Source organism: Chaetomium fimeti, assembly GCF_033439085.1.
Source record: "Chaetomium fimeti strain CBS 168.71 chromosome Unknown B0H64scaffold_3, whole genome shotgun sequence".
Lineage (NCBI taxonomy): Eukaryota > Fungi > Ascomycota > Sordariomycetes > Sordariales > Chaetomiaceae > Chaetomium > Chaetomium fimeti.
Window position 1 is genome coordinate 2,822,483 of NW_026944331.1, and position 13,332 is coordinate 2,835,814.

General features: G+C 56.8%; 5 protein-coding genes across 5 annotated transcripts; 2 read left to right on the forward strand and 3 right to left on the reverse strand.

Annotated features, from left to right (window-relative positions):
* Positions 1-122: 122 nt before the first annotated feature.
* On the forward strand, positions 123-2,174 carry B0H64DRAFT_440960 (uncharacterized protein; the record flags this gene model as incomplete). The annotated part of the gene is made up of 1 exon (XM_062806526.1): positions 123-2,174. The coding sequence occupies one exon, from the start codon at positions 123-125 to the stop codon at positions 2,172-2,174; it is 2,052 nt and encodes a 683-aa protein (XP_062661011.1).
* Positions 2,175-3,093: 919 nt separating this feature from the next.
* B0H64DRAFT_457685 (kinase-like domain-containing protein) lies at positions 3,094-4,875 on the forward strand. Its single transcript, XM_062807390.1, has 4 exons — positions 3,094-3,120; positions 3,183-3,355; positions 3,427-3,603; positions 3,667-4,875. Exons 1-4 carry the CDS (start codon positions 3,117-3,119, stop codon positions 4,762-4,764), a joined length of 1,452 nt encoding a protein of 483 aa, XP_062661012.1. The 5' UTR covers positions 3,094-3,116; the 3' UTR covers positions 4,765-4,875.
* Positions 4,876-5,144: 269 nt separating this feature from the next.
* Positions 5,145-9,308, reverse strand: B0H64DRAFT_125310 (uncharacterized protein). The gene is made up of 3 exons (XM_062798037.1): positions 7,678-9,308; positions 5,836-7,611; positions 5,145-5,775 (listed from the first exon to the last, which is right to left on the reverse strand). Exons 1-3 carry the CDS (start codon positions 9,159-9,161, stop codon positions 5,544-5,546), a joined length of 3,492 nt encoding a protein of 1,163 aa, XP_062661013.1. The 5' UTR covers positions 9,162-9,308; the 3' UTR covers positions 5,145-5,543.
* A 562-nt stretch (positions 9,309-9,870) lies between these two features.
* On the reverse strand, positions 9,871-10,706 carry B0H64DRAFT_125308 (uncharacterized protein). The gene has a single exon (XM_062798036.1). It carries the CDS (start codon positions 10,608-10,610, stop codon positions 10,011-10,013), a length of 600 nt encoding a protein of 199 aa, XP_062661014.1. The 5' UTR covers positions 10,611-10,706; the 3' UTR covers positions 9,871-10,010.
* A 596-nt stretch (positions 10,707-11,302) lies between these two features.
* On the reverse strand, positions 11,303-12,558 carry B0H64DRAFT_125306 (uncharacterized protein). The gene has a single exon (XM_062798035.1). It carries the CDS (start codon positions 12,166-12,168, stop codon positions 11,440-11,442), a length of 729 nt encoding a protein of 242 aa, XP_062661015.1. The 5' UTR covers positions 12,169-12,558; the 3' UTR covers positions 11,303-11,439.
* Between the last annotated feature and the right edge of the window lie 774 nt (positions 12,559-13,332).

Consider the following 13,332-nt stretch of genomic DNA (forward strand, 5'->3'; position numbering starts at 1 on the left):
CCTCCGATTGCTACCACGACACGCCTGCATGGTGCGACCCCTACCCGTGCTGCTTGTCTATGCTGCATCGGCCTCGCCCGCTTACCATGTATATATCCAATAAGCCACCCACCCCTCGCCTGATGGCCTCCGAGTCTGCAGATGTCGATGCTGCGGACGCTGCCAACGCAGAGCCGGCCTCTTCATGCCACCGCGGGGACCAAGACGACTGCTCGCCACCCCCTGGTCCCACTCTTCATACCCATGGGCCCTCCTCCTCTTCCTCGTCCTCCAACCCCCCGTCCTCCTCGACCGGGTCACTTCCTGAGGACTCGTCCAAGCCGAGACGGACATCCTTCCCCGTCTCGTTCCCGCCCATCTTCTTCCAGCGCAGCAAGGTTCCGTCGGCATCACTTGCCGCATCTACCGCCGAGGGCAGACCTGTTCCGCTCACGGATCCTGCCAACACTAATCACACATCCGCCTTGCAGAAGCTGAACAGCAAGTACCCGTCGGCAGTCCAGCGCCACGGCTACACTCCCGAGGCCTCTGGTGCCCGAAGCAGCACTTACTCACAACCCGTCCTCGTGCGTACTTACAGCGGACCCCCGCCATCCCAAGGCTCTCGTAGCGCCAGGACGCGGCAGCATCGGCCGCCGAGCAGCAGCCGAGGAGCTTCCAGGCGCGTCCCCTTGCCGTCGGCTTCGACACCAGGAAGCGGCGGACCAGGCCGTCCTATCCAGCCCACGCTGAGCGACGTTGGTGTCGGTACTACCAGCAGCACTAGCTCCGGCACGCACAGACTCAACAACATAGGAACTCATAATAGCAATGCTCGCGGAGTGAACATGCCTCGTCCTCATAAGGCCAAGAAGGCCGCCGCCACCACCACAACTACCACCAGCAAACTACCGTTACCATGGCCATGGCCCTTGTCTTCCCGCCAAGAGCCCGAGGAACCGAAGCTCCCCCCATTGGAAGCCTTCTCCTTCAAAAGCTTCATGGCTGACCTAGAGACCCGCGGGAGCGAAAACAATATTGGAGCGGATTTAGATCGTATAGCCGAGATATGCGCCCGCTCCCGGTACTCCCTAAGCAACCAGTATGAAGTCCACGTGGCGCCCCACGGCTCTGGCGCTTCCTTCACATCAGGCGCGCCCCCCTCCTCTGTCCCACGGACCCGAAAAGGCCATAGTCACAGCCGCAGCCACAGCCACGGCCATTCCATTGCCGGGCCGACCCTGCAAGCCATCACCTCGGACGACGAAAACGCGGCCCGGTCCTCCCATTCTAGGAGACGGAACGCAGGCGCCAAGCGGCGGAGTGCCGCGTACGGCACCCTAGAAACGATCATGTCCTCGAGCCGGTCATCCGAGGAAGATAAGTCCAAGAAAAAGTCCGCAGCCGAGTTAGTCGGCGAGGTGCGAGGGAGGGCAGCCATAAAAGCGTGGGATAACCCGAGCGCATCGGGGTCATCAGCGGCAGCGTCCGCCGGAAACAGCGGCAGTAGCGCGGACACGCCCCCAGGGCAACAACACCAACAACAACCACAACAACAGGACCCAAGTCCCACCTCCACCACCGCCGACGCCGCCGCCACCAACAACAAACTAGCCCGCAAAAAGTCCGCCTCGTTCGCCACCGCCATCATGGACACCCGCAACGGCCGCAGCGCAGCGAAGAAGTCCAGCCCCTCCGCGTCCCCGTCCTCGTCCGATCAACAGAGCAAGAACAAAAAAACACGGAAAAACAAGGGGGAAGAGAAGGACGCCGGGACGAAGCCTGCGTCGGCCCTGCTCAGCGGGCCGGCCCAGCCCCAGACATCGGGCAGCCACCTGGGCGTGAGGACTTCCCGCGGCACGGGCGAGCGTCGGACCTCCCTGTCGAGTGCGGGAGAGAGGGGTGGTCGGGCGGTGGGTGTGGTGGGTGGTGATGAGGGGTATGCGCTGGGTGGGGGGTTGCCGCTCCTTCATCACCAACAGGAGTTTGCCGCCGTTCCCGCTGCTGCTACTTATGGCGGTGGCGGTGGTGGTGGGCGTGGGGGCTACTCGGCGTGGGGTGCGTGGATGCCTTGGCGGACGGGTCAGTCACAGCAGGGGTCTGTGGTCGATGGTGTTGGTGCGGGTAGCCATGCTGAGGGGAGTTTGAGACAGCTGCTGAGGAATGGTGGGGATGGGCAGGCGGAGAGGGGGTAAGCAACCTGGAAGGTTGGGGCTGGGGGGCAGCCGCCCTGCGTATATCAGGTGGACTGGTGCACTTGGGGTTAGTCGAGGAATATGATGACCGGGTTTATGAGGGATGGCTTTTACGAATGGGGTTTGGGGAAAGGATATTCGGCGGCGCCGAAGGTGTGGATAAAGTGGACGAACAGCACACTGGAGAAGCTGGGGCGGGAGACCTAGTATGATCATGTATGGATGGGGTCTGATACGTATGATGGGTATGTACAATGACCACTAATCTCGAGAACCGAGAACGGCGGTCGCCTTACACTCGGGCAGTGGGAGGACTGGCCTTTGGTTGGGCCGAACTAGATTGACGGTTGTAGAACGACCAGATCAGAATGGAAGCTTAATCTCGATGTAGAACCATAACTACGTCTTCTTACCTTGTCTGGCAGCCTGGGTGTCGTGTCAAGGCGTGTCAATCTCGACAACAGAATTCTATATTGGGGTGTCCCGCCATTCATGGAAGATAGGGAAGCATGGAGTACTGCGCGGCAAGTCTCGCTGAAGGTAGTCTCCTCAGTTGGTGTTCTTGTGTTCCGCAGGAAGGAGCTGATGAGGTTGGTCGAAATTTCAGCCAACCTTGAAATGCCCTGCCTTGTTTATTTATCCTTACCGCTATCTTATCCTTCTCACACCCGTATAGGTACTGGATTTCATCGACACAGACGAGCTTATGGTACAGCCGCATCGATCATGGCCGCGCCATTGAGCGACTACGAAGCCGCGATCGCAGCCGTTCGCCGATCAGACCTGGAGCACCCAAACGGACCCCTTCTCGAGAGTTTTATCGACGATGCCATCGATCGTGATCGGGCTTCAGCGTTTCTGCTCGAGCACTTGTCTAGTGATCCCAACACATCCGAACCCGATATGAGAGCGTTTCTCGCTGATTGGAAACGTACTATTGCCATGTGTAGTGTACCCCGACCAAGGAGACCTTTACCGTCTAGGTTGCCAAGCTGACTCGGGAGTCAGTTGTTCGTGATGGTGTTTGCGAAGCACCTGACAAAAACATCGTTGCCAGCGTTACGTGGAGGGATGGCTGGAAGTGCTGCATCACGGGCATGCAGGCTTCATACTGGGACCCTTTGATCGTCGTGCCCATCCTCCCGAGAATAAAGTTCGCAGCTGCAGACATGGAAACCAATGTGCGTACCACCTGGTCAGCCCGTTGCCTCATCCGAGATCTCGATGGCTAACTGTTCCATGTATCCTGAAGTCTTGTCGCGAAATGCTTGAAGCCTTTCTAGCACCTAGACTGATGGATCGGCTACTCTCCGATACTGAGGAAGACTTGTATGACCGTGTCGAGAATCACTGGCTTCTTCGTAAATCTGCCGCGGCCGCCTTTGCTCAAGGGTATTTCCAGCTTTCGCTCAACAGGAGGGGGTCCAGGGTAGGCTACTCTCTCAGGCTTGCCGCTTGGTACTAGGTACAAAACATACTCACAAACGCGTAGTATGAAGTTCTGAAGAACCTGAGAGGTGGACCGTACTACCCTTCCGTATTGGACGAGGTAGAGGACTTTCGACGTGGCCATTTCGTTGATGTCTCTTCTACGAATATCAATATTCCGAGGCGTTGGGCTTTGGAGATTGCATCCCGCTTCGCCACTCCACGTCGATGGACATACATTGCCCAACAAATTGCTAGTAAAAAGCGTAAACGAACTTATACGGTATTCCCGAATTTATTCCCCTTCTTCGACACCCACGTCGCCATACTCAAGATGGTCTGGCGCCTCGTACCCGGAAACATACGGATCCGGATATATCGCCGTCTGGCATCTCTCGGTGAGGACATCTATGGCTTCACCGACAGCTTCAACGTGCAGCAGCTCCCTTTCGGCCTCTATCTAAAGGTAGTTCACTCGACCCGACGCGAGAGCCTGGTTAACGAGTACGCAACACTGGGGCTGTTACGGCGCTATACGAACGTACCGGTTCCCCGCGCCCTGGATGTGGTCTCAGACTCGAGCTACACGTACCTCTTAACCACGCAGGTTCCCGGCCATAGGCTCGACTTGTGTATCGACACCATGAGCGACGAAGACACCGCCACGCTGGTCTCCGAGTTGCGTCGACACATGACAGCACTTCGCGCCGTTCCTAGGCCCCGAGGTCGGAGGCATATCATCTCCAACGCCACCGACGGGCGCTGCTTTGACGATCGAATCAATGCTGCGCTAAACGACGACCAAGTTTGGGGTGAGTTTGTGGGGCCGTTCCTGAGCGAGAATGCCTTCAATAATACTCTACGATGTGGAGCGCTGCCAGAGGTCGTTCAGCGAAGCGGGCATAAGGTGGTGTTTACGCATGGCGATCTTAACCCGAGCAATATTCTTGTCGATGAGCATGGGGGGCTTGCCGGCATTGTCGACTGGGAAAGCGCCGGGTGGTTGCCGGAGTACTGGGATTATACCAAAGCGTACTATGCGACCAGGTTTCACCAGCGGTGGCTCAGGATGGTTGATGGTGTATTTGACCAGTTCGGTGATTTTAGGCACGAGCTGGAGATAGAGAGGCAGCTGTGGAATTATTGCTTCTATTATGCTTAAGTGAAGCTTCTAGTTCACGGTATCCGGAATTCAAGTTCCTCGCCGGCAGTAGTTGAGGAATATGACGCGGTCCCTCTTGGTCTTTGTTTCTTAGCCAGGAACGAGCACTTGAATAAGCAGTTATCAGACTAAGCACTAGCACTAGGTATGGAAAGCATTCCCATTTATCATTCGATATTATCTAAGAAAGGGTCAAGGTGCCGTAAAAAAACGGGTGTCATTGTTTTCGGAGCAAAACTAAATATTCAAGCTTCACGTTTCTGCAGAACTCGGTTGACTACCTATGTATTCGGTCACACATAAATTAAGAGTTGGGTCACAGGTCTAGCAATAGTACCATCAACGAACGGTCCGAGGCAAGAGAAAACATCCTAACCTACCTATCATACAGCTTGACCCAATAGGTAGGGTCTGCTGATGTGGCTCACTAGGTAGTCTTTGCGATCGTCAACTGATTATGAGCCCCTCGTTACCAGTCGATCGCATTAAATAGAATCCCTATCACCTAACACAGGCAGCTTATAATTCGGACCATAACTTGAATTTATCACTCCAGTATTCATTCAGAGCCGCGCCTGGCTTGGTACGCTAGAGTATGCAAGACAAGCCGGCACGAAGATTACTCGGTCCGTTTAAACCGTCGCTATGCCCCGCTCATCGCCCATGCTTGTAAGAGATAAGATGACCACGACCCGAAATCTGTGACAAGACCGTGGTCGTACATGCCTTCCACCGCGTCGCCTCCTTCTCTTCGTGTGGGGATCTGCCTATCCAGGCATTTATGCCTTCCCATTAGCATCGATATGCGGCCGCTTGGCCTCCCGCGGAGCATCGCCGCCTTCGTTTGGCCGCTTCCGCTCTCTGTCGCGGGTGCTGCCGCTTTCGGGGCCCTCCTCTTTCGTCCCGGACTGCTGCTGTGCGGCGCGCGCGCGCTCCTTTTCCTTCTTTTCCTTCTCACGCCGGAGCGCTTTTGACTCGAGCTCGTGCCATTCGCCACCGATGTCCTTGAGTCTATAGTTGGATACGTTAGCACTACGCACGAAGCTTTTTAAAGGAATAAGGGTAGCTTACTCGATCGCCTGCCGCGCGGCGGGCTCCTCCGTAACGAAGTACGGGTGCTGAAGGACCTCGGCGGCGGTGGGTCGTTTGTCCGGGTCGTAGGAAAACATGGACGTGAGTAGGTCAAAGGCGGCCGGGGTCAGCTGGTCTTTGTACTTTTCCCCAAAAACGTTCGGTTTACGGTAGCTAGGCCGGAGGAGCGCGAACCAGGGCATCTCCACCAAGTTCGGCCAGTCTTTCCTGTTCGGAGTCCCAAGCACCGCGTGTATTTTCTCCAGTTGGTTGATCTCGCTTCCGTCGCCCGGGAAGATGGCTCGCTTGGTGAAGATCTCCACGAGAACGCAGGCGGCGCTCCAGATATCCACCGCCGGGCCGTACTGTGTCTCACCCAGTAACAGCTCTGGGGACCGATACCAGATGGTGATGACCCGGTTAGTGTAGTCTAGCTGGTGGTGTTTGGCATAAAAGCGAGCCAAGCCGAAGTCGGCGAGCTTGAGGATACCCTCGTTGCTGACGAGGATGTTGGCAGCTTTGATGTCGCGGTGCAGGACGCCCCTCGTGTGAAGATAGTCTAGTCCTTCAAAAAGCTGTCGGGCCAGATGCTTTTTATGTCCCGGCTCCAGGGTGTACGTCGGGTGATTGAGGAGACCCGTCAAATCGTGCGACAAGTACTCAAACACCATGAAGCAGTCGTTGGCCTCGACCATGACCTCTTGGAGCTGGACGATATTCTTGTGTCCGAGCGACCGGAGCAGCTTGATCTCTCGAACAGCCGTCACCGGGAAACCGTCTCTCTCGCCCTCCATCCGTATCTTCTTGAGGGCTACCAGCTTCTTAGTGTAGACGTTCAGCCCCTTGAAGACCTTGCCGTACGTGCCTGAGCCCACGACGGATTCGTTGCCCGGTTTCCTGAAGTACACGGATTTGGATGCCGCCAAGTCGGCCGGAAGGGTGGGCTTCTCCTTGAGACGCCTCACAATCTTCTTCACCTTCCGTGTCCGCGGAGCCGGATCGGGTTGTCTAGGCGGCTCGGGTGCCCTGCGGTCGCTGGGGCCGGTCGGAACACCGGGACGGGACCGTGCCGACGCTGGCTCAGTCGGAGCATTCTTGGGGAATCCGCCTCGGTCCCGATCCCGGTCCCGGTCCCGTTCTGGTCTTGTGGGTGGCGCTTTTTGGGCTGCGGGCTTGGTCGGGGGTTCGCGTGATGCTGGTGCGGCATTGAATTTGGACGATATCTCGGGTCTCGGTGCGGCCACTGCTGGTTTCACCGCGTTCTTCATGCTGAAACTAAACTTATTAGGTGTTGTGGATTGCGGCCCGGTCGGAGGGGCCCGGCCGAGAGCCGACATCTTGTCTTCTTTCGACTCCTCTTCCTTGCTAGTATCTTCCACTTGTAAGTCTTTGGAGGGTCTAAAGGGGTTGTCGCTGTCCGCCATTGAGGCGTCACCCTTCTCCGCCGGAGCCTCCGCATGGCTGATGGGGGACCGGTGCGTAGTGGCATGGGAGTGATCCGAACCCTCGGTTGGGTCAGGCGGACCACGAGAATCGCTGCCCTGGGGATGCCACTGTGTACTCTTGAAACCGCCTCGGAGGCCCCCGCGACCGGAGAACTGACTGCCCCGAAATGACCCGCCTCTGTGGCTTCCGCGGTACGGTCCGGATGGGTACTGGGCGGCGGGCCCGGTCGGTGCGTAAGGAGGAGACTGTGCCTGGCCCGAGTGGTAGTGCCCTTGGGGGCCCGTGGGAGGTCCGTAACTGTTGTGGGGATATGGTGGCGAAAACTGACCACTGTATTTTGTTGTTAATTAATAAAAAGTTTAAATGGACGACGCACGAAGTGAGGTCTGAACTTACCCTTGAGGGGAAAACTGCGGTTGGTTGTTCCAGCCCCGCCCGTTACCACCATAAGGTGACTGACCCGTCGGCGAGCCGTGGAACGACGAAACGGGGGTTCCATGGCCCGATGACTGGCCGTAGCTCCTGGAATCATATTGCCCCTTCGGATAGCCGGCTTGGGGGTTGAAGCCTCCACGGTAACCACCCCGGGCACCCATTTTCACCTCGATGCTGTTGGCACCGGAGGCGGGGTCGAAGTGTTTGGACGAGCGCGACCGCTCGTGGCTGCTGGCCCTTCCCCTCTTGGCTGTTTTGGGGTGCTGACTGTCACGGGGTGATTTGGACGGAGCCGGTCCGCGTATAGCGTGGGGTTGACCCTGATCAACACTTCCTCTCCGACGTGACCCGGTATCTGATGAAGGCCGCGCCTGAGTTTCCGCTGGGGCGGTTTTGCGGGGACTGCGGCGGCGTGATCTAGATCGACGTCTGGGGTCGGGTCGAGGTGATCGGTGCCGATGCCTAGGAGACCTACTCCTATTGCGAGAATCCCCCTCGGGATGCTGTCGAAAGGGGCGGCTGCTCCGAGGCGACCGAGATCTATGGCGACGGGGAGGGCTCGGAGACCTAGACCGGCCAGACCGCCTGCTGGGCCTTGGAAGCTGGTCGCGAGGTTCAGGGGAACGGGCGCGACGTGGGTAAGGGGACGGGCCTCGGTTGATGTTTGACTGCTGATTTTTCGGTGGCACGCCCCTCTCAGGGCCTGTTTGATTGATGCTGTCTTGCCGGGCCTTTTTTGGCTGCGATGCACGATCGAAAGACGGACTAGGGCTCCGTCGGCGCTTGCTTGGAACGGGCGACCGCGATGCACGGCGTCGGGCGCGGTCCTCTGGGCGCCCCTGGACTTCCTTCCTCGGCCCGGGCGACCTGTGGTCTGGGTGACGGCGATCCGGTGAAGCGCGAGGCTCGCGGCGGCGGGAAGGTTCAGGGGAGCGGTCTCGGCGACTGCGTGGTGAGCGACGGGATGGCTCAAACGAGCGATCACTGCGACGGTTGGGGCTGCGGGCCTGATCGCGGTGCCGACGTTGGGTATCTTGTTGCGATGGCTCGATCGACCGGCCTCGAGAACGCTGTGGTAAGGGAAGAGGCCTAGAGGGATGATGCTTCCGGGTTCGGTCTCGCTCTCTGGTAATCGAGTCTGACGTCCGGTTCACGGCAACAGCGGCGGGCGAAATGGATCTTCGTGAAGTAGTCATGCCGAGGTCATTCCCGTCCTGACGGCGGTGCTGGTTGTCCCGGTGGCTGTTGCTGCCATTTGGTGATGCAGCGTTGTCTCGGCGCCGATGGTGTGCAAAGTGGTCGTCCATGAATGCGAGATTCGACATTTGAGTTTTAGTTGGTCGGGGCGGCGAATGACAGGGGTTGCTGTTCGCGGGTCTGCCTCTGTGGGAACGCTGGACGCGTACTGGCAAGCCTGGCCCAACCCGCCTGTTGCGGGCTCCCATGGTAGCGCGCTGCGGAGGGGCGGGGCACCCAAGCCGGCTGCAACACGAAATGCCCACTTTGGCGATTTGCACCGCGGACAATCGACCTTCCTCAGTCGGGAGGGAGACCCAGGCAGCCCCAGCTCAATAGCGAGCCAACGAGCAGCCAGCCTGAGATAACAACACCGTAGGGTCCTAGCGGCAGGAAAAGGCGACGTGCAGGCTAGATAAACACCAGAAGAGCTCGTCGCAGGGTGTGTGATGTGACCATCTCTCTCCTCGTCGCTCGTCGGGTTGTTGCGATGCGGTCGGTGGATGCGAAAAACGCACGTTCGACGGCAAGCCGTGAACAATCGCTCCACGAAAGAGCTCGACCAGCATCTCCCGAAGTCACCATGCCCTTCGCTGCCCGTTGTCAGTTGTAATAACTCGAAACGGACCGTTGATCCGAGTGCTGCTCGACTGATGCTGAAGATGTGCATGAGGGGCAATCGCATTGCCCCTTCACACAGCTCAACAGTCTGCGAAGTGAACGACAAGCTGTTCAGTGATGTCGAACGGTCAGTCCGTCATCAGGTCAGAGCCGCTTAGCCGACCGGTCATTGTTGTGCAGCCGGGGCGTCCGTTGCCCAAACCTACTGCGCATTTGCTTGCCTTGAGCGCCCGGGAGGTCGAGGGCAACCAGCTTGTCCCCAACGGCCCCCAACAAAGGAGCAAAATGCCGCGAGTAACCCAACCCATCCATCCAAGTCGGCCTCTCAGACTATCCCGCCCATGATCCAACCAGCCACAAGCCCAAGACCGAATGGGCCAGAAACTTGCAAACACTTGATCACCAAGCAGAGACCACTATATACGGCAAGATATGCTTTACGAGTGCAGCCCAATTCCAACCCACCTGGCGTAGCAACGCGAGCCCTGTCCGGATACTGCGTGAACCGGGCCAGGTTTCAAAGGCATTGTTAATGCGGTTGGTTGCTGTCTGACCATGTCCCACCGTTCATCACCACGCTTCGCGATATGAGGACAGCGACAGCCGGTTGCCCACATACATGGCCTTGGGTTCCCACGGCAATCCGTTGTTGGGTGCCGGTCAGGGATTCCGACCGTTTGGGTTAGAAACCCGCGTCGAACGCCGGTGCCGCAGACCACACTGTGTTTCAAGCTCCCCTCGAACGCCGGTCTCCGAGAGTAGCGAGGGGCCGTCACGCGTAGACGGGACTTTGGATGAGACCGACGTTCCTCCCTAGAAGCATAGTATGCCGGTGTACGGTGCGCGGGTATCAGGGGAAGGGTCCAGCATTCTTGCCCGAATGCTATTGCGCTGCGTTCCGAAAGTGCGGCGGCCAACTCCCAATATTTCGTGTGTCGCATCTGTGTAGCGAAGCAAGACGGCACGTGTGTGGGAACCGAGGGTTCTGGCGATTCCCGATGGCGAACAGCGATGGGTTGGGCATTTGGCGATTCCATGCATTCTCCGGTTCAGCGCGCGGATGGGTAACAAGGTTGTTGCCAGGCTGCGCACTACCCAGCCGCTCGTTACCAACAATCTCAAACCCGCCTTCATCTCAGCCTTGAGTTCTCATCGCGTAGGTATGATGTTGTTCCAGACGAGAGCGACGCCTGCCGACCGCTCTGCAGGCGAGCCCCGCAGCTGGCAGCTCAAACGGAGCGCCCATTGCCGACAAAAAGGAGCCCAAACAGGAGAAAGGTGAAAACATGATGCATCAAAAGGACTTTCGAGGGTCGTTGAGATTGGCGAAGCATATACCTCCACCAGACGTACCGAATACGCATGTTCGATGAGAGATCATGATGTTGTCGTGGAAAGATGAGTGGAGGAAAGTTGGCGTGGGCCGCCCGACCGAAAGTTAAGATCGGGAAGTCATGCACAGACCAGGTCGAGATCACGTGCCCCCACCGCGCCCGTCTGAACTGATGCGACTTGGTAGATGGCAATTTCCTGCTGTTCAAAGTTATTCGACTTCTCGTTCTCGCGTCTGTATCCAATGGCATCGAGCTCATTCACCACCCTCTCCCACACATACGGGTATGTACATTACCCACTAGTGCCACTTTATTGTCACGCACCTCAAACTGTCACGATTCATCAACTGCTCCTCCGAGTCCTCTCCCGCGAACGATGTTTCATATTCTAGGTTTCAAATTTATACAATTACCCCAAAGGTCACCTACCGTCTGATTGGGTCCTGGTTAGGTGTATGATATGTCGGTCCGTCTCATTCATCATGTGCCTCCCTGTCTAGTCCATCCCGGCCGCAATGCGCTTTGTGACGTATCAACTGCCCCCGAGCATACTACTCGTCAGCAATCTCCCTAGGAGCGCTTGGTCGATGCTGGAAAGCGTATTTCGCCGACCGCCCCTCGGTAAACTCGTGATGCTCTCCCCATCGCTGACCTGGCCTTCGGCGTCAATCATGAGGTGATCGCCTTCGGCGTCTGGCCCCCTAGTACCATCGAGCAGCATCCGGGTCAGGTTGTGGAGTGGCAACAAAACGCTCAAGGGAACCCCCAGCGTTCGGGCGACCTCCCGGTGATTGAGTCCCATTTGAAAAAGAGAGTCGACTAGCAAGCCCCCCGCCAAGGTAGCCGCATCTAACAACTCGTTGAATGGTTTTGGGTCAATGGCATCCACCGCGCCCAAACTGCTCAAAACATATTGGTGCAAAGGCGTTCTATGGTTCTTGCCGTTCGAGTTGCCCCTGTTGTTGTATCTGTTGCCCTTGTTGATACCTCCCCTGTTGTTGCCGTTGTTGTTATTGTTGTTATTCCAGCCGTTGTTTCTGTCACCATTTCGCTGACGGTTATTGTTGTTGCCCGAGTTTCGGTTGCCGTTATTCCGGTTCCCACCGTTCCCGCCGCGGTTATTTCCGTTGTTGTTGTTGTTGTTGTTATTGTTGTTGTTGTTGTAGTTGTTACCGTTGCCGTTGCCGTTGCCGCCGCGGTTATTGTTGCCATGATTACCGCCCCGTCCGCGGCCGCCCCCCCTACCTTGCTGGTATGCCATCGTTGTCGAATCAAGTCAAGTGTTTTGGAACTAAGAATATTCTGTAAGTAAAGTATCGGTCGTACGTAGTCGCCCTGTTTTTGCATTAGGCCAAGGAGCCCGTGCAGGTGGGCAACAGCCGATGTTAAATATGATTTCCCAGGTTGTTCCTGTCTTGTTGTCTTTGTGGCATGTGCTATTCTTAGAGCCATAAAGAAAAAGGGGGGCTGCTAACTAGGGCAGCAGGAAAGGGGTTTCCGGGCCGGTTGTCCCTTTGTTGTTTGCCAGACATCTGAACAATGACATTGCTTGTCAGCTGTCACGTTTAAAAATGGCATTGTTATCGATGCCGGGTTTCCTCTAAATAGCTCTCCGTGCGAATCTTTTGGCGACAGAAAGCTCACACAAAAGATTACTTGGGGTAAAGCGGAGGGGGCCCGATATTAGGTGGTGTTGGTGTGATGGCACACTACAGTGAACGGTGATTGGCCTGCTAACCAAGATTATTGCAAAGTGAGACGTTGGTGAAGTAATGATCCGCCCGTGGAACGGCATCGTGCCGATGGTGGAAAACTGCCGTTTTCCATGAATGAAACTGCTCATGCCACCACGCACTCACCCAGCTCAGTTCAGGTGTGTTTTTGTTATTTTGGCCCGCCTTATTCGTATACGTTCTGGTTTAAGCAACAAGGCTTTATAGGAAACCGTGATAATAACATTTATGTACAGATCCGTACCAACAGCCCTACGTGTTCATGGGGGCTCGCCAGTTCGTGATGATCTTGTGGAACCTCGACGCGGGGCCCCAGCGACAAGCTGGAACCAATGTCGTCATTCAGGCCGGTTGGTGGGCCCCCATGCTCGATCAGCGCGCGATGGTGGGAACATCCTGTAACATACGATTCGTATGGGCCGATATCTTTCGTACGGTCAGGAAAGCGGCTCACAGCGGCCTGAGGATAATTACCATATCCCTCCACGAACCTCTCACCTGCCATAGGATGGTAGGTGCTTGTATTTTTATTCTCAACAACCTAAACCTAGGCAACTGAATCAACCACGGAGTTAAGCGGGAAGGCCCGCCGAGATCCCACCAGGTAGGTCGGGAGGTAAGGTAGGTCGTTATAGTGGTTACCTAGATGGCAGTTTGCATGCGGCAAGGACGATTGGATGGGTGAGCAGGTG

Excerpts from the sequence above, each read along its gene's own strand:
- B0H64DRAFT_125306 (XM_062798035.1), bottom strand. The coding sequence starts at position 12,168 with ATGGCATACCAGCAAGGTAGGGGGGGCGGCCGCGGACGGGGCGGTAAT.
- B0H64DRAFT_457685 (XM_062807390.1), top strand. Across the intron at positions 3,356-3,426 it reads CTGCAGACATGGAAACCAAT|TCTTGTCGCGAAATGCTTGA; the intron begins GTGCGTACCACC and ends TGTATCCTGAAG. Across the intron at positions 3,604-3,666 it reads TCAACAGGAGGGGGTCCAGG|TATGAAGTTCTGAAGAACCT; the intron begins GTAGGCTACTCT and ends ACAAACGCGTAG.
- B0H64DRAFT_125310 (XM_062798037.1), bottom strand. The coding sequence starts at position 9,161 with ATGGGAGCCCGCAACAGGCGGGTTGGGCCAGGCTTGCCAGTACGCGTC. Across the intron at positions 7,612-7,677 it reads CCGCAGTTTTCCCCTCAAGG|TGGTCAGTTTTCGCCACCAT; the intron begins GTAAGTTCAGAC and ends AACAAAATACAG. Across the intron at positions 5,776-5,835 it reads GCCGCGCGGCAGGCGATCGA|ACTCAAGGACATCGGTGGCG; the intron begins GTAAGCTACCCT and ends ATCCAACTATAG.
- B0H64DRAFT_125308 (XM_062798036.1), bottom strand. The coding sequence starts at position 10,610 with ATGGAATCGCCAAATGCCCAACCCATCGCTGTTCGCCATCGGGAATCG.